This window comes from Myxocyprinus asiaticus, chromosome 25, assembly GCF_019703515.2.
Source record: "Myxocyprinus asiaticus isolate MX2 ecotype Aquarium Trade chromosome 25, UBuf_Myxa_2, whole genome shotgun sequence".
In the NCBI taxonomy this organism is placed as follows: Eukaryota; Metazoa; Chordata; class Actinopteri; order Cypriniformes; family Catostomidae; genus Myxocyprinus; species Myxocyprinus asiaticus.
In genome coordinates, this window is record NC_059368.1 from 1,816,166 (window position 1) to 1,833,328 (window position 17,163).

At 39.4% G+C, this 17,163-nt stretch overlaps 3 protein-coding genes across 6 annotated transcripts in view; 2 read left to right on the top strand and 1 right to left on the bottom strand.

Annotated features, from left to right (window-relative positions):
• Nucleotides 1-10,665, top strand: part of LOC127416337 (probable methyltransferase-like protein 24) — a 32,512-nt gene extending 21,847 nt beyond the window's left edge. The window contains exon 5 of the mRNA XM_051655644.1: nt 5,835-10,665. Coding sequence (XP_051511604.1) covers nt 5,835-6,158 — 324 coding nt within the window. The 3' untranslated portion in view covers nt 6,159-10,665. The remainder of the gene's footprint in view (nt 1-5,834) is intronic.
• LOC127416310 (WD repeat-containing protein 20-like) overlaps nt 1-17,163 on the top strand; it is a 143,030-nt gene that overhangs the window by 63,297 nt on the left and 62,570 nt on the right. The window lies entirely within an intron of this gene.
• Nucleotides 14,765-17,163, bottom strand: part of cdc40 (cell division cycle 40 homolog (S. cerevisiae)) — a 30,829-nt gene continuing 28,430 nt past the window's right edge. For 2 of the 3 annotated variants that reach the window (XM_051655605.1, XM_051655606.1), the window contains one exon: nt 14,766-15,862. In XM_051655605.1, coding sequence (XP_051511565.1) covers nt 15,685-15,862 — 178 coding nt within the window. In that variant the 3' untranslated portion in view covers nt 14,766-15,684. Of the gene's footprint in view, nt 15,863-17,163 lie in introns of all 3 variants that reach the window. The other variant, XM_051655604.1, reaches the window with a different exon arrangement.

Here is a 17,163-nt window from a genome sequence, read left to right on the forward strand (position 1 = left end):
ATAGCTTGTTCTTGGAAAACGTATCTGTGCGAATCATCGTACAGATGTAGGTAAGTTTGCACCAGTTCGCTAATAAGTCTGCATGCCGGTGTGTCCACTGATGACGTAGTAAGGTGTTTAGCGGCCGGTAAGAAGTTTTCTTGAAACAAACTCAAAAACACCTTCGTTTTGGCCAGATTTTGATCTAAATGATGTAACACCTGTTTGATCTTCGGTTTCGTAGGAAGTGTGCAGGGGTCATTACACTGAGACACACCACAAACCCACTCCATGTCAATGATCAAGTGATGGAGAGAGGAACTCTTAACCGTATTTTTGTACAAAACAAGTCCATTACGGACCTGTGATAAGCTGCATTCACATGACTCACTGGAGTGAAGCGTTAGCATCTTCTTGGCGCAGTGTTAGGCTTCCGTCTTATCAAACAATTCGGTTGAAGGATCATAACGTGCGTGCCAGGGATAGGCCAAACAAGACGTTCTCTGCGAGCACTTTTGATGTGGAGTTCAAATAATATAGACTGAAAGTCCTTATAAAACAGAACTGTGGTGGTACCATAGTATCAGATGGAAATACAAAGGTATTGACTACCATATTTATAAACTATGGCATTTACGTGATGGTACCATGTCAAACGAGTAGAATGACAGTTGACACGTTCATGGCATAAGGTCAGAAAACATAGTGAGACATGACGAAATGGCTAAATACGTCTGTCTGAATGTATATGGCTGTAGTGGAGGTGCTTTTAACAAAATTAATTTAACCCTTGTGCATCAATAAAAGGTCTGAAGGTCCTTGGTTTTTGCTCTGATATGCATTTTCAGCTGTAAGACCTTATATAGACAGGTATGTGCCTTTCCAAATCATGTCCAATCAGTTGAATTTGCCACAAGTGGACTCCAATCAAAGTGTAGAAACATCTTAAAGATGATCCAGAGAAATGGGATCATCCTTCGAGGGAGGTCCTTCAAGGACAAAAATGTCCACGTCAAAAAACTGCCATATTATTATATATTAATATTATTTTCCTCTTTCAATGAGTTAATTGTTTTAACCAACATCAGTCCTGATCATAACTACCAAATATTCATTCATTTTCAGGATTTTAACCCTTTAAATGCCAGTTTGTTTACATAATGCCACTGTTGTTTTTTATGAAAAAAACAAAAAATAAATTATTTTCCATATACTAAATGCTAAGGGGAATTTTTTTTTTGGGGGGGGGGGATTATCACAGTCTGGGATATGTCAATGATTAGCAACAACACTGATTTTGATGCATTATTATTTTTTGTGCAGTGTCAGATTAAAAAAAAAAAAAACCCTCACACTCAGGACCTTAGAGGACAAAAATGTCCACGTCAAAAAATTTCCATAAAAATATTATATATTATTATTATTTTCCACTTTCACTGACTTATATTTTTTAACCAATATCAGTGCTGATCATAACTACAAAATATTCATTCATTGTCAGGATTTTACCCTTTAAATACCAGTTTGTTTACATAATGCCACTGTTGTTTTACACACACACACACACATTTCTCAATACACACATATAAAACACACTCTGACATCCATACCAACACACACACACAATTTTAGCTGCATCATTTATTCAATTGTCCTGCAGTGCTCTATAATACAGCAAACAGAGAATAGGGGAAAAGCTTGTATTTGCTCCATAGGCTAAACATGAGAAAAATGGCGCCACCTGGTGGAAAAAAGCCAGGGCCTTGGAATGAAAGCATAATATCATATAATTCATGATTTTATGCTTTAATGGCACAGGGTCAAATATTGTTTTAATGGGTTTCAATGGGGACATTTTTGTCCTGAAGATCCTGAGTGTAACTATTTTGTGTACACAGTGTATTATAGATGTATTATAGGAACTGAGGTTCAAATATCAAAATTACCCCCAAAATACACACCTTTGGCAAAATGTATGCCGTTGGCATCAACACTGCCAAAATGATCGAAAAAAACAAAAATGAAAAGATACAAATGTCCTGAAGGTTGCACAAATGTTAAAGATGCAACTTTTCTTTAGGGCACCTACACACTATAGCGTTCTCTGAATCAAAGAGCGCTTCAAAGCCATTTATTTTGATGGGGATGGTGCAGCGCTAGAACGTATTGGAAAAATGCAAGGGTTTGGGAAAGTTCCTAAAGAACGTTCTACGCATGTCTCATGCAGTGCATGTGATTCAAATGTACTAAAGAGTATCACAAAGCAGTCATAGTACGCATGCGGCAAACAAGTATGTACAAGCTTATGGGCTAAAGAATAAACTTTGAAAGGATTGAGAGCTCGACTGTACATGAGATGTAACGCATGTGGAAAAAACGCATGTATTAACCACTTCCTTTCTGTGGGAAGCATCTATTTTCACCCTACAGTTATATCTGATAATTAAAGAGACATTTAAATTCTGAAAACCTTATACACCATCAAGAGCTTTTTAATGGCTTTTAGTCCCTTTCCGACCGATTCCTTCCTGGGAAACCTGTTTGAAAACAATCATTATTTTTGCTGACAATAGTGGCACAGAACTGCCACTTTAAAAAAAATTAAAGGGATATTTCACCCTCACTTCTTTCAAAATCCTCTTTCTTCTGCAGAATTTTTTTTTTTAACTTAAAGCAGCATGTCCAAGCTGCTCTTTTTCACGCAGTAAGTGACGACAACAACTGTCAAGCAAGATTTTCAGAGAAAAACATATTATAAATCTTCAGATGACTGGGATACAGTTCTGGAGTCATACTGACTACTTTCATGATACTTCAAAACCTCAAACTTTACGGATCCACCGGTGGGGCAATAAGTATAAATAAAAGTCCCTTGTATTTTTCCTTGTATTTGCTGCCATCTAATGGAAAGAAATAAGACATTTTGCATTGTGAGAGAGCAAACTAGGGATGTCCCAATACCGGAAATGTGTCTGATATGCGCTCATGTACTTGTTCTCGTAAAAATTCTGCAATGCAAAAAAACAAAAAACAAAAACAAAAAAACTATACCATCTTTTGAACTAATGTTCTTGCGTAAACATTCAGCGCACAACCTAAAATCACATTATGTCCGATTGTGATTATTAAGCAGCAAAGGCTGCGATTTAATGAGATACATTATATAGTTTGCATATGCTGCACACTTCAAATGTGAGCGCTTGTGAATGTGTGGAGCCGGTGTTGTGCTGACAGCAGCTGCTTTAAGAGCTCTTTAATACACCGAAAACACCATCATGAGCATTGCACACTGTTTGTAGCAGATGACAGAGAGCAGAGCGCTAATTCACTTTGTAGCATGTTGCACATACAGACTACATATTTATTTAATTAAACAGCAGCTTTTTGCGGTTTAATAATCACATGGGATCACGTAGTGACCTGCATTTCGGGAAGCTACCGTCAAAAACACACAGAAAGAGCTTCAAAGGGAAGTATATTACTACTGAAATGTAGTATTCACTATACTACTCCTACTACTACTACTACTACTAATAAATCAATAGTATTTTATTAGCAACAATAATTAATTGTTCTATTTTCATTTGATTAAAGCTTTAATGAATTCATTTATTTGGATACCTTTTTGATGATAAAATTGAAATAAACTGTTGATATGGAATTCAGAAAATCAGGTATTGGTGAGTACCGAAAAGGAAGTATACTCGTTCTCAAAAAATGTTATCGGGACATACCTAGACCAAACAGAACCAGAATTACATGCTTATAAAGTTTTTTCAAAAATAATAAAAAAACATAAATTTTTTTATTTTAAATGTCTTTTCTTTTTTCTGTTATAGCATAATTTCCTGTAAAGATGCTTTGAAACGATGTCTGTTGTGAAAAGTGCTATACAAATAAATGGCTTGTATGTAAGAAAACAGCTCGGACATTCTGTTCAACTACTGGGCTGTAATCCATCACCTAACAGAGCACTGAAGATCCCCACAGGATTGGAGCAGTTTATTTTGACAGATGTGTTTTCTGTAATGTTTAGTTTTTAATTAACAGTAATCTCAAGAACAAGTGCTTCACACATTTGTGGAAGTCCGTTGTGAGCACAGGTTGCAGCGTTTGAGGCGTTTGGCATCCAGCTGCAGTTCCTCCATATGGTGCTATCTTTGCTTCTCAGTCCATTTCAGAAAAGCACAAGAACTATGATGTGGGATATTAACGCAAACAATGCCTCCTGTGAGATGAATCGAAGTTGGAGGGCATGGAATGAGCGATTGCATGAAGGGAGAGAAAGTAGGACGCTCTCTCTTTGGGGATGAGTGTTTGAAAGGTGGGCAGTGCCAAGGACTGACCTGAATTACAGCGTGAACACCCATGGCAGATAAAGAACTAGAAAACCAGCATGTCCTTCACAGAGGCACATCAATATACCTGTAGAAAACATGAATGAGACTTGCCCATGCAAATCTTGTTGGCATGATGCTCGGGTATTGTGGGAGATTGCCAGGACATTGCTAAGGTGTTCTGGATGTTTCCCTTTAAACCATTAAAATTAAGAACATAACTCACTATAAATGATCCCTAAAAGCAGACATTAACATTATAGATCTTAAAGCTTAAGGGCTCTATTTTCGTGAGCGCACAAAGCACAACGCTAGCCGCAACCACCGTGCACCATTTCTTATCCAATTCTCGTGCTAGCGCAAAGCGCAAGTGGGCATGGTTGGGAGTGTTTGTGCTATCTGTGGGTGTATTGTATGTTAATAAAATGACACAAAGTGCAATTTGCCTAAGAAATTGGTCATTGCGCAGACGTTTCACAAGCATGTCTGTTATCAGCGCAAAGTCTAAATTCAGTTCCTGCACTTGCAGTTTGGAGATTCCACCAGCAGGTGGTGATAAAGTCACCATCCTGAAAATAGAGTGGAACATCAAATTATGTCCTTGACATTTTATAAGCATATTAAAGGAGCAAGTCCATATTTCTATTCTTCTAATTCATTGCATTCATCCATTTACACACTACCAAATTCTTATGAATGTGCTGTCTTTGTTTATGTCGCTAGTACTTGACAGGGAATGGACTATATAATAGGACGCAGAAGCTGCAATAACCGGAGAAGAACCTTAGAATTAAATTGCACTTGATCCAACCCATTAGCGCTTTGTGCGCGCAATTTCGCCAAACCCACTTGCGCCTAGTCTTAGCGCATGCTTGCACGAAAATACCAAAAACTTCATGGCCATGCCCACTGACTTTGCACTTAAAGAATAGCACTGCGCTTAGCATTAGTGCTCTTAAAATAGAGCCCTAAGTGTGTAATTTCTGCGGCACTAGCGCCCCCAAACGAAATTGCAAAAATAATCACCGTTTTCAAACAGATTGCAGAAAACACGTTGGATAAAAGCGGGAGAATCGTTGCCAAAAAAGCACGCCAAAAGAGCTTGTTTCTACACTTATAATCAACAACTTTAAATCAATATTTTTATATTTTTCCTTTGTTTTTAATTTGATTCCATCATTGACAAGGCTTCATGGGATTCATTGCCTTAAATCAAAGTTTGTAATGTTGTGATTCACCTTAGAGCTGCTTAGTTTGGTTCATGGCTTACAACCCTTTAAAGAAGGATTTTATGACATCCCTAAGAAAAAAAAAAACAAATTAACTGGAAAAATACTTCCATAACCAAGACAGCACTGTAGTACTCTTTGAGGCGACCTACAAATGGTTTACTATTGTCGACTCTGCATATTAAACTGGGATGCAAGACCGCAAAATTACATACATAGCTTTGACGTATAAATATATTTGATACATTTTGTATTATATACTACAACACCACTTACATCTCTCTCTCAGGTGGACGTGTTGAAGGTGGACATGGAAAGTGCAGAGTGGAAGATTCTAGAGAATCTGATTCTCGAGGAAGTGTTGGACTCGATCGGCCTGCTGCTTCTCGAAGTGCACCTGCATTGGGCGGGGTTTGAGGTGGGCGGAGACGAGCCCTCGGTGGTCCGCTATTGGTTCAGCCTGCTCAGGGAGTTGGAGCGCGCTCACTTCCGTCTCTATCACAGCTACAGTGACCCGACAAAAACACGTCTGTTTCTACACAAAAACCTCCAGAATGCAAGCAGCTCCTACATACTGGGATGGGTGAATACTCAGTTTTCACCACAATGGTAACCTTCACCAGACGATACTCTGTGAGATGGGTATCTTGGAATCATCAATCAAACATCAAATTCAGACAAAGCGAGAATAATAATGCCTTTCAAAGAGTGAGAATGGGAGCGACGCAAGGCTGTAAATGTCTCTTAGAGATCATTGGTGCACTGTTTGTCTTTCAGGTCAAATGTGCCTGTCAAACAGAGTTGGATTCTCTCTCCAACAGCAGGAGATCCGGTGCTTGCGAGGGGACCAGACTTGTGTTTTTCAAGTCCTTGTGAGCTGTCTTGCTGTCTACATAGTCTACTTCCACAAAGTCAACCTCTAAACTCAGAATCACACTGTATGATTTTGGCGATCTGAAAAGACTTCTTTTGTTGTAGGGCAAAATAGTATTTGATCACTTAGTGCAAGATGTTAATTTTTGGCTAATTAATTGCTTTTGCGATGAATCTTTGCCTTCAAAGAAGTTCTGCACCACAAAAAATATCGTGTATTCCAGTAAAAATATCTAAATATTCTTCAAAACAAAAATACTGTATATTTACTTGACAAGCAGAATGGCATATTTCAGACTGTTTTAAGAAAAATCTGAAAATTTGTAGTAAACTTTATGCTTAAAAAAATAAAATCTGCCAAGGGGGTAAGAAAAATAAACTTTTTTTTTCTCTTTGAAATAACTTTATTTGGTAACAATAAGGTTCCATTAGTTAATGCATTAGGTATTGTAGGATTTTACATGTAAATATTTAGTTTAAGAATGTTGGTCACATTCAACCACCAAAATAAGGTAGGGAAATATATGCAAGATAAATGACACCTGAGCAGATTAGAAATCTGATTAAAATCCTCCATTTAATATGCAATACAACAGGCTCATTATTTCAAGGAATTTAGCTCAATAAGGGAATTAGTGATTGATTTGGGAATATTAAAAGAATCAATGTTTACATCCAACCAAAGTCTTCGGCCAGCGATGAGTTGATCGGAACGTAAGATCAATTCTTACGGTAATACTACTTTCATGGCCATTGAAAATAATACCACAAATAGATTGAAATACTGTTTATGAGCATGTAATTTAGGATTGACAGATCTCAAGGGACTGATATAATTTAATCAAAGACACAGTCAACTTCTCTTTGAATATAAATGACTTTAATCTACAACAAAAAATTAAACTAACAAACAACTAAACTAACACATAGACAAACATAAACACGGGTTGGTAAGTGAGCTTTGACAGAAGATGAATGGAATTTACTGTAACAGAAAAAATGAACTTTATGGAGTCTATGACCTTGCCTTGAACAAACCCTGAGAACTTAATTTAGTATGCCATGATTTGAGATTGGGATACTTAAATTATATTAAAGAAAGCACCAGATTTCAGCAAAAGTCTGGAGGTCTGTAACTTGCTTTGTGTGCGTTGTTTGACGTGTGTAGTTGTTTGAAGTCCTTTGGCTTGGTTCAGTTCCAGGAGGCCTTTGTTTGGTTCGATGGATGGGTGATGGAATGATCAGGCAGAGCCCCGGAGGTGAGGACTCCCTCAAGGGAGAGCTCGGGACTTCCCAGGACAGAGGCTAAAGCGTGTGAAGGCCGTAGATCAGAGGAGAGAGAGAGGGGTTGTCCAGGCTGGTCTTTTAACCCTTTCTGTTTAGTCTCACCCCAAAGAGGCTCTAAGCCAATCAGAGGTGTCTTTATGATGTCACATGGCCATTTTTGTCCTCCTCTCAAGCTAATTAATTTACAACCTATTGTTCTTTTAATTTCCTGCTCACAAAGTGAACATTTTAATCATGAATTTCTTAAGTATAACTGCAAATAACCCAAATATGCTTCACACCATCATTCTGGAATTTAAGAGACAATCAATTACATACCAGACACTTGTACTTCCTTATTAAATTACAGTTATAATTAAGTTATAATGCATGATAAAACTTCCTACTATTAAGTTCATTAGTTAAGCACGGATAATACATTACACATTATAAGAAACATACTTGTCGGGGTTATCATCTGCATAAGATGCATTTGTCAGTTTTTGGTAAAATCCTCCACACGGCTGTATATTTGGATAGTAGTGAAATAAGAAAAGTCCAAAGTCCATGTCAAATGTTCATGAATTAAGCTTCATGGGAGATGGTAAGCCAGAAACATGCCTCATGATTAGTATAATAATTTTAAATGTAGAGAGTTGGTTATATTGACAAACAATGGAATGTATTTGTTCTGAAATTCCGACGGCAACCATGGGGAAGTTTCTTCAGCACATGGTCTTATCAGTCTTGTCAAAGAGGAGAGGGGTTTTGTTGTGCTTCCCCCCACCCCCCATTCACCTGTTCTTAAGGCAGTTAAGATTTGCCAGAAGCGAGACACTCAAGGTCTGCCAGAAGCGAGACACTCATACTTGCTGGCACCAGTCCGAATCTCTTTATAGCTCAGGAGAAAGTCAGTATAGATTCTGTATTTAAATCATTCGGTGTAGAATTGTTACATTTCTCCAAGTATGCTTCTGCGTCAAAGTCCTAGAGCAGGGGTTCTCAACGGGGGTGGTACTGCCCCCCAGGGGGCGTTCAAAGGATGCCATGGGGCGCTGAGAGCAAATTAGTAGAGAGTGGGGCGTTTATCACTCATAATAATCAAATCTATCGGCAAGTTCCTCTTTGCATTAAAACGTTTATCTAGACTTGGAGTATATCAGTTGGTTCTCAATTATACGGGTTGGTATGCATTTGTACAGCGGTTCATCTGATTTTGAAGTCTAGTGACGCATCTGAAGTATCTGGATTATCAGTGTCAAAAACACAAGGCACAACCTAGGCTAATGCACCTGTATGACTCTGTAGATGGATACGGCTCAATGGACAGAGCAGCACGAGCACAAAGCTCTTAAAGCTCAAGCTCTTAAACGCACAGCTTTGTGAGAATCAGTGAGAAGCAAGGCGCGAGAAGTGGAAACCATTTGAATTTGGCACAGAATTCTACATTACCACCCTTGAATTTACTATAGTAACACTAACTGTACTTTAGGCAGCTATAAATTGATAATAAATATTATCATATCACTACTTCAGCTCTATTACATTTGTCATAGGCTACATTAGGGGAGTGAGGGATTATAATAAATTTTTGTTACAACCAATTTTGTTTTGTGCCATAATTTGTTTTATAGGAATCATGTTACATCTAACCACGGTAGAGAAGATCCATGCTTCCATGTCTTGTTACTAATACCACTGTGGAAACTATAAAAATAAATAATGAATAAATAAACATTTTCAAAAAGGAAAATGTAAAATATATTAACAATATCACTTTTATTATTACTTTGTCTTCGCATTTTCATTTTATAGGCCCCAGATATAGCCCTCCATCTGCTTGAATTCAAGAATTATTATTAACAAAACTTTAAAATTATGCAATGCATCGAAGTTGCATTGAGAAAATTAAGCAAATAACACAAATACTGATGTGACGAGGAGGAGGGCGAGGCCGGCCCCCAATCGGGCTAATCAGCCGAGGAGAGGGATAAAGCAGAGTTCGGGAGAGAGAGCCACATGCAGCTGCCGTGTGTGTATTTGTGTCTTTTTGTTTAAATATTACTTTGACTGTTCAGCTGGTTCCCACCTCCTCCTTGCCCATTTTAAACCTTGTTACATTGGTCCCGAAACCTGGGAAGGAGGAGGGATGCGCTGTCGTAGAGTCCTCGCCACTGCTGTCCGCCCAATGGAGCATCTGCGGCCGTCCACCGGGGGATGGAGTCGTTGCTGCCGGCCGTCTGGACGCAGAGGAACCGCTGCCATCCATGAGGGGAGGAGGGGCTCTCTGCCGGCCACCTGGAGTGGTGGAGCCACTGCCAGGGGTGGAGGGGCTCACTACCGGCCACCAGAACGTGGAGGGGCGTTCCATCCTCCAGGGGTCGCAGGACTTGCTCCTGGCCGCCCGGGGAGGAGCGGCTGTCGTCCGCTAGAAGGTGGAGGAGTGGTCGAGGACCAGGCGATGGCGTGTCTGGGAACCACCGAGCAATTTTTTTTTCTCTCTCTCCTCTCTTTTTCTCACTGTCGCTCCGCCTCGCTCTTTCCCTTTCCCCTTATCTCCCTCCCAGGTCTCGAAAGGTGGGGAAAGCCTGAAGGCTATAAGGGCAATGCCCCCCCTGGAAGGGGGGGAGGGAGGGTGTATGTCATGCCGAGGGTTCCCCGGCCTGAGGCAAAGGAGGGAGGAGTGTGACGAGGAGGAGGGCGGTGCCGGTCCCCAATCGGGCTAATCAGCCAAAGAGAGGGATAAAGCCGAATTTGGGAGAGAGCGAGCCACACGCAGCTGCCGTTACTTTAACTGTTCAGCCGGTTCCCACCTCCTCCTTGCCCATTTTAAACCTTGTTACAATTGAGTTTTATGTTTTATTCGGTACAACAAAGTCTCCGCTTTCAAATTGTCACATAATTAATATAATTTTATTAATGTTAGTTAAAAATACAATCGTTCATTGTTAGTTCATAGTGCTTTAACTAATGTTAACATATAAAAACTTTGATTTTATAAAATGTATTAGTATATATTTAAAATAACATTAAAGATTAATAAATGCTGTAAAAAATATTGTTCAATGTAAGTTCATGTTAACTAATGTTGTTTGTTACCAACTCTATTGGCAAGTAGTTTTTTCTTGTTTTAAGCATAAAACTCACTAAATTGTCAGATTTCTCTGAAAACAAGATAAAAAATAAATAAATAATAAAATGCCATTTTGCTTGTCAAGTAAATTTGCTTCTTTTTTTTGAATGTTTAGATATTTTTACTGGAAAACAAGACAAAAATACTAATTAAGAATTTATTTATTTTTTGCACTGTAGCTTTACTGCAAAAATATATTTAATATATGTATTTTTGTCTTGTTTTACAGTAAAAATATCTAGACCTTAAAACAAAAAAATATGTAAACATCCTTAAAACTCTCAAATTTACTGGAGAACCAAAAACACAATATTTTGTCTTGTTTTCAGAGAAATCCAACAAAAATGTGTAATACTTTTGTTTATATTTCCATTGGGGCAGGGGCGGATTTAGTGATTTGGGGGCCCAAGGCAAAGTACAGGAATGGGGCCTTCTTCAATGACACACATTTACTTTGATTTTCTCTTAAAGGTGCTGTAAGCCGTTTTTATTATTAATAGAATTTATTTCTATGGGATGGTATGGAGAAAATATTCCTATGTCCTCACTGGTCTCTGAGACAGCACTAGACTGTGCATACAGCAGACAAAAATGTGATTCCAAAGGTTTTCTAGATTTATACTGGTAAATAAGGCAAAAACGAGTCAACAGTCTGAGAAAAAAAAACTTTAATTACGAGTGTTAAACGGAACTAGCAACAATGTAGCTTAGCTTGTAACTTGCAACAGAGTATACGGTGAAATCACACGAAACTGTCTGAGCGGTTTGGCGCACTTTCACCTGTTCATGAACTTGTGTAGATTGCATAATATCTTGGAATATTCCATTACAGCCTGATCCGAGGGGGGGAGGGGGTTGCTTGAATTGATGGTGCTGAAAATAACAGCCATATCAATCATATCGGTGTTGTAACAGTGATATTTAAAATTTCAGCACACTTTAACATTAATGATAATAAAAAAGCACATTAATTGTATTTTTAGGGGGCCCTTGGCTTCTGGGGGCCCTAAGGTAGTTGCCTACATTTACCTAGTGCTAAACCGCCCCTGGATTGGGGTGAGAAAAAGAAAAAAAAACACGTTTATTTTTTTAAATAGTTCTTCTAATTATTCTGAACACAAGACATAATATTTTCTTAATTTCCTTCAAGTAAATGTTTCGATATTTTTATTTTTTTTACCAGAAAATAAGACAAAAACTCTCAGAAAGAAAAAGATGTTTTGCTGCTTGACTGCTCCAACGACAGCCAGATGACGTTATAAATCCAGTCAAGGCTGTCAATCAGGATGACTGAGACCAAAGGCTTTGCTGCGACATGTATCGAACCGTCTGACATGCGTTCACATCATTACCGTAATTACGAGATTCAAACTTGTAAAAAGTATTCAAGTCTTTGCAGAGCTTGTAATTACATGTTGTAAATGTAGAATACTATGGGACGTGGACATTCCAAATACATGTCCAAAAAGGGACAAGATCTGATTCTCCAAGAGTCAACTCTCTTTTTCGCATAGAGGACCACAATGGAAATAACCCTTTGGCTTTATTGCGTTTGCTTATCCTCAACAGCTTTTTAAATTGTATGGGATGATGTTTATATGATCATTATACATTTTTTTTTTTAATTTGTCAAATAAATCAAAATAAAAAAAAAAACAGCAGAATGTCTCAACGATTGGAGATATATATATATATATATATATATATATATATATATATATATATATACACACACATACACACTCTATATTGCAAAAAGTATTCGCTCATCTGCCTTTAGACGCATATGAATTTAAGTGACATCCCATTCTTAATCCATAGGGTTTAATATGACGTCGGCCCACCCTTTGCAGCTATAACAGCTTCAACTCTTCTGGGAAGGCTTTCCACAAGGTTTAGGAGTGTGTTTATGGGAATTTTTGACCATTCTTCCAGAAGCGCATTTGTGAGGTCAGACACTGATGTTGGACGAGAAGGCCTGGCTCGCAGTCTTCGCTCTAATTCATCCCAAAGGTGCTCTATCGGGTTGAGGTCAGGACTCTGTGCAGGCCAGTCAAGTTCTTCCACACCAAACTCACTCATCCATGTCTTTATGGACCTTGCTTTGTGCACTGGTGCGCAGTCATGTTGGAACAGGAAGGGGCCATCCCCAAACTGTTCCCACAAAGTTGGGAGCATGGAATTGTCTAAAATATCTTGGTATGCTGAAGCATTCAGAGTTCCTTTCACTGGAACTAAGGGGCCAAGCCCAGCTCCTGAAAAACAACCCCACACCATAATCCCCCCTCCACCAAACTTCACAGTTGGCACAATGCAGTCAGACAAGTACCGTTCTCCTGGCAACCGCCAAACCCAGACTCGTCCATCAGATTGCCAGATGGAGAAGCGTGATTCGTCACTCCAGAGAACACGTCTCCACTGCTCTAGAGTCCAGTGGCAGCAGTGCAGTGCATAAAATCATGCAGATACGGGTCAGGAGCTTCAGTTAATGTTCACATCAACCATCAGAATGGGGAAAAATTTGATCTCAGTGATTTGGAGCGTGGCATGATTGTTGGTGTCAGACGGACTGGTTTGAGTATTTCTGGGATTTTCACACACAACAGAATTTCTAGAATTTACTCTGAATGGTGCCAAAAACAAAAAACATCCAGTGAGCGGCAGTTCTGTGGATGGAAATGTCTTGTTGATGAGAGAGGTCAACAGAGAATGGCCAGACTGGTTCAAAGTCTACAGTAACTCAGATAACCACTCTGTACATTTGTAGTGAGAAGAATATCATCTCTGAATGCTATTGTGAGATGCGGGTTGGCGCTGTTTTGGTGGCACGAGGGGGACCTACACAATATTAGGCAGGTGGTTTTAATGTTGTGGCTCATTGGTGTATATATATATATATATATATATATATATATATATATATATATATATATATATATATATACACACACTCACAAGGCAAACAGACTTACTAAACAAATTATTAAAACACACACACACACACACACACACACACACACACACACACACACACACACAAAACAAACACTAAAGCCATTCGACTGCCAGGAAACGAGAATGTTGATTAATGAGAACAAACAGGTCGTCAATACTGACCCTTGACTGTTAGTTTGGAAGATAAATGGGCGAATCTCCGTAATTAACCACAAAAATGATCAATAAATGTCCAGCTTGTATTTCATCCCAAAATCAAAAGAAATAAGAAATTATATTTTGATTGAAGAAAATGTATTAAGAATTTTCATTGTGACGTTACGACAATTAAGCACATTTCCCCCCCCCAAATTCTCAATGAATGATATATTTAAACTGTAAATTACTCTTGCCACGTACAATTGTAAGTTTATATAATGGCAGTGTTTTTATATTGAAATTAACTCATGATGGAAAATAAAAATACTGTGTCTGGACACAGGATGATTTTTGGGAAGCTCAGCGAGTATTGACGCTGACTATCACACCTGGAGTCGTGAGTTCAAATCCAGGGCGTGCCGAGTGACTCCAGTCAGGTCTCCTAAGCAACCAAATTGTCCCGGTTGCTAGGGAGGGTAGAGTCACATGGGGTACCCTCCTCGTGGTCACTATAATGTGGTTCGTTCTCGGTGGGGCGCGTGGTGAGTTGTGCGTGGATGCCGCGGAGAATAGCGTGAAGCCTCCACATGCGCTACATCTCCGCGGTAACACGCTCAACAAGCCACGTGATAAGATGCGCAGATTGACGGTCTCAGACGCGGAGGCAACTGAGATTCGTGCTCCGCCACCCGGATTGAGGCGAGTCACTACGCCACCATGAGGACTTAGAGCGCATTGGGAATTGGGAATGCCAAATTGGGGGAAAAAAAATAAATAAATAAATACTCACAAAGCAAAAACTCTTAATGGTCCTAGTATAGTCTAAAATGAATAAATGACGACAACAATATTTTTTAAAATGTGTTTTTTTTTTTTTTCTTTGCAAGATATAATTTCTTTTAATTTATGACCCAGACATTTCAAAGGCTGTGTGTGTTTTTACACGCCTTATCAAGTGGATAAGAAGAAATCCCTTTAACACACAAGACTTTAAGAGGAGAACATGTCAATGTGAGAGTGAGTTCCTCATCTGTTCTTCAAGATCTGATCAAAAACATTCCTAAAACATTTTTAGAAACTTTCTTCATGACAGCCGACCAAAGATATCAGGGAGACGTTTAATTAAAAATACTTTCAAAAATAAAATATTATATTCACATATTATGGACAGGTTGTGTGAGATAAACCCCAAAGAAGATTTGTAAGTCATCAAGGCATTGAATATAGTCACGATGTGTGTCGTTTTGTTGTTGCTGTTGTCAATACCAGTTACAACATCTAAGCAGTTCTACTATGATAGTCGTAGTATTAAAAAAACAGTATAATATCGATGAGTAAAATTAATACCGATAATATTTCACAACAGACAAACAAAATGCGAGATAACGAATCTTTACTTCTCACTCACCAATGTCACCAAAGGACTTGCCAAAATCCTGGAAAACACACAGACATCAGAAATAAACTACATAGATTTATTATCAACCAAATGAAATCTGAGACACTGGAGACGCAGGTAAAGCAATGCTTTACATTTTCAATCATTACAAAACAAAACAAATGAGATTAAAAGCTCATGGCCTGTGTCCAGTGCCAGGAAAGTCTCTGGTGTGTTTGCATGTGTGACTGGATACCAGCACGATAAACCCCACCACATCAGTGTTAAAGATCAGATGGCAGTGAGAGTGTACGATGCAGCTGGGAAGAAAGCTTGAGGATGACAGGAAGTATAAAAAGTATGAAATGGCCTGAAATGCCTGTAACTCTTCCTCATTTAGTCCCAGAGTTTGATCTGTCCGTCCCAGCCGCAGGTGATGACTTTAGAGGTCTCGTGAGGGTGCCAGAGCGCGCTGATGCAAACTTTATCATGCGCTTTGATCCGGTGGTACAGTTTAGTGGTCTTCCAGTCCCAGATATTCAACTTTCCATCAGCATCACCGGATACAACATAACTACAGAAGAACACATATGAAGAGAGATTGAATATAAACAAGTGTTGGAGAACTATTTAATGATGCTGCAACCAAGCCACTAGGTGTCAATGTAAGACGACACAAACAAAAAAAGTTACTGAGTTATTTTAATAATATGGCTAAAACATTTATGTATATTTAAAAATGTAAGTGTATTGTGGCTGCAAATACAGAATAACTATAAATATAATATATATCTTTATAGATATATATTATATAGCACATACATATATACACCGATCAGCCACAAGATTAAAACCACCTGTCTAGTATCGTTAAGGTCCCCCTCGTGCTGCCAAAACAGCTCTGACCTGTCGAGGCATGGACTCCACAAGACCTCTGAAGGTGTCCTGTGGTATCTGGCACAAAGACGTTAGCAGCAGATTGCGAGGTGAGGCCTCCATGTATCAGACTTGTTGGTCCAGCACATCCCATAGATGCTCAATCGGACTGAGATTTGGGGATTTTGTAGGCCAAGTCAACACCTTGAACTCTTTGTCATGGTTCCTCAAACCATTCCTGAACAATTTTTGCAGTGTGGCAGGGTGCATTATCTTGCTGAAAGAGGCCACTGCCATCAGGGAATACCACTGCCATGAAAGGGTGTACGTGGTCTGCAACAATCTTTAGGTAGGGGGTACGTGTCAAAGTAACATCCATATGAACGTCAGGATCCAAAGTTTCCCAGCAGAACATCGCCCAGAGCATCACACTTCCTTCGCCGACCTGCCTTCTTCCCATAGTGCATCCTGCTGCCATCTCTTCCCCAGATAAATGATGTACACACACCCGGCCGTCCACATGATCTAAAAGAAAACATGATTCATCAGACCAGGACAATTTCTTCCATTGCTCCATGGTCCAGTTCTGACGCTCACATGCCCATTGTAGGCACTTTCGGCGGTGGACAGGGGTCAGCATGGGCACTCTGACCGGTCTGTGGCTACGCAGTCCCATACACAGCAGGCTGTGATGCACTGTGTGTTCTGACACCTTTCTATCATGGCCAGCATTACATTTATCAGCAATATGTGCTACAGTAGCTCTTCTGTGGGATCGGACCAGACGGGCTAGCCTTCGCTCCCCACGCACATCAATGAGCCTTGGGCGCCCATGACCCTGTCGCCGGTTCACCGGTTATCCTTCCTTGGTCCACTTTCGGTAGGTACTAACCACTGCATACCGGGAACACTCCACAAGACCTGCCGTTTTGGAGATGCTCTGACCCAGAAGTCTAGCCATCACAATTTGGCCCTTGTCAAAGTCGCTCAGATCCTTAC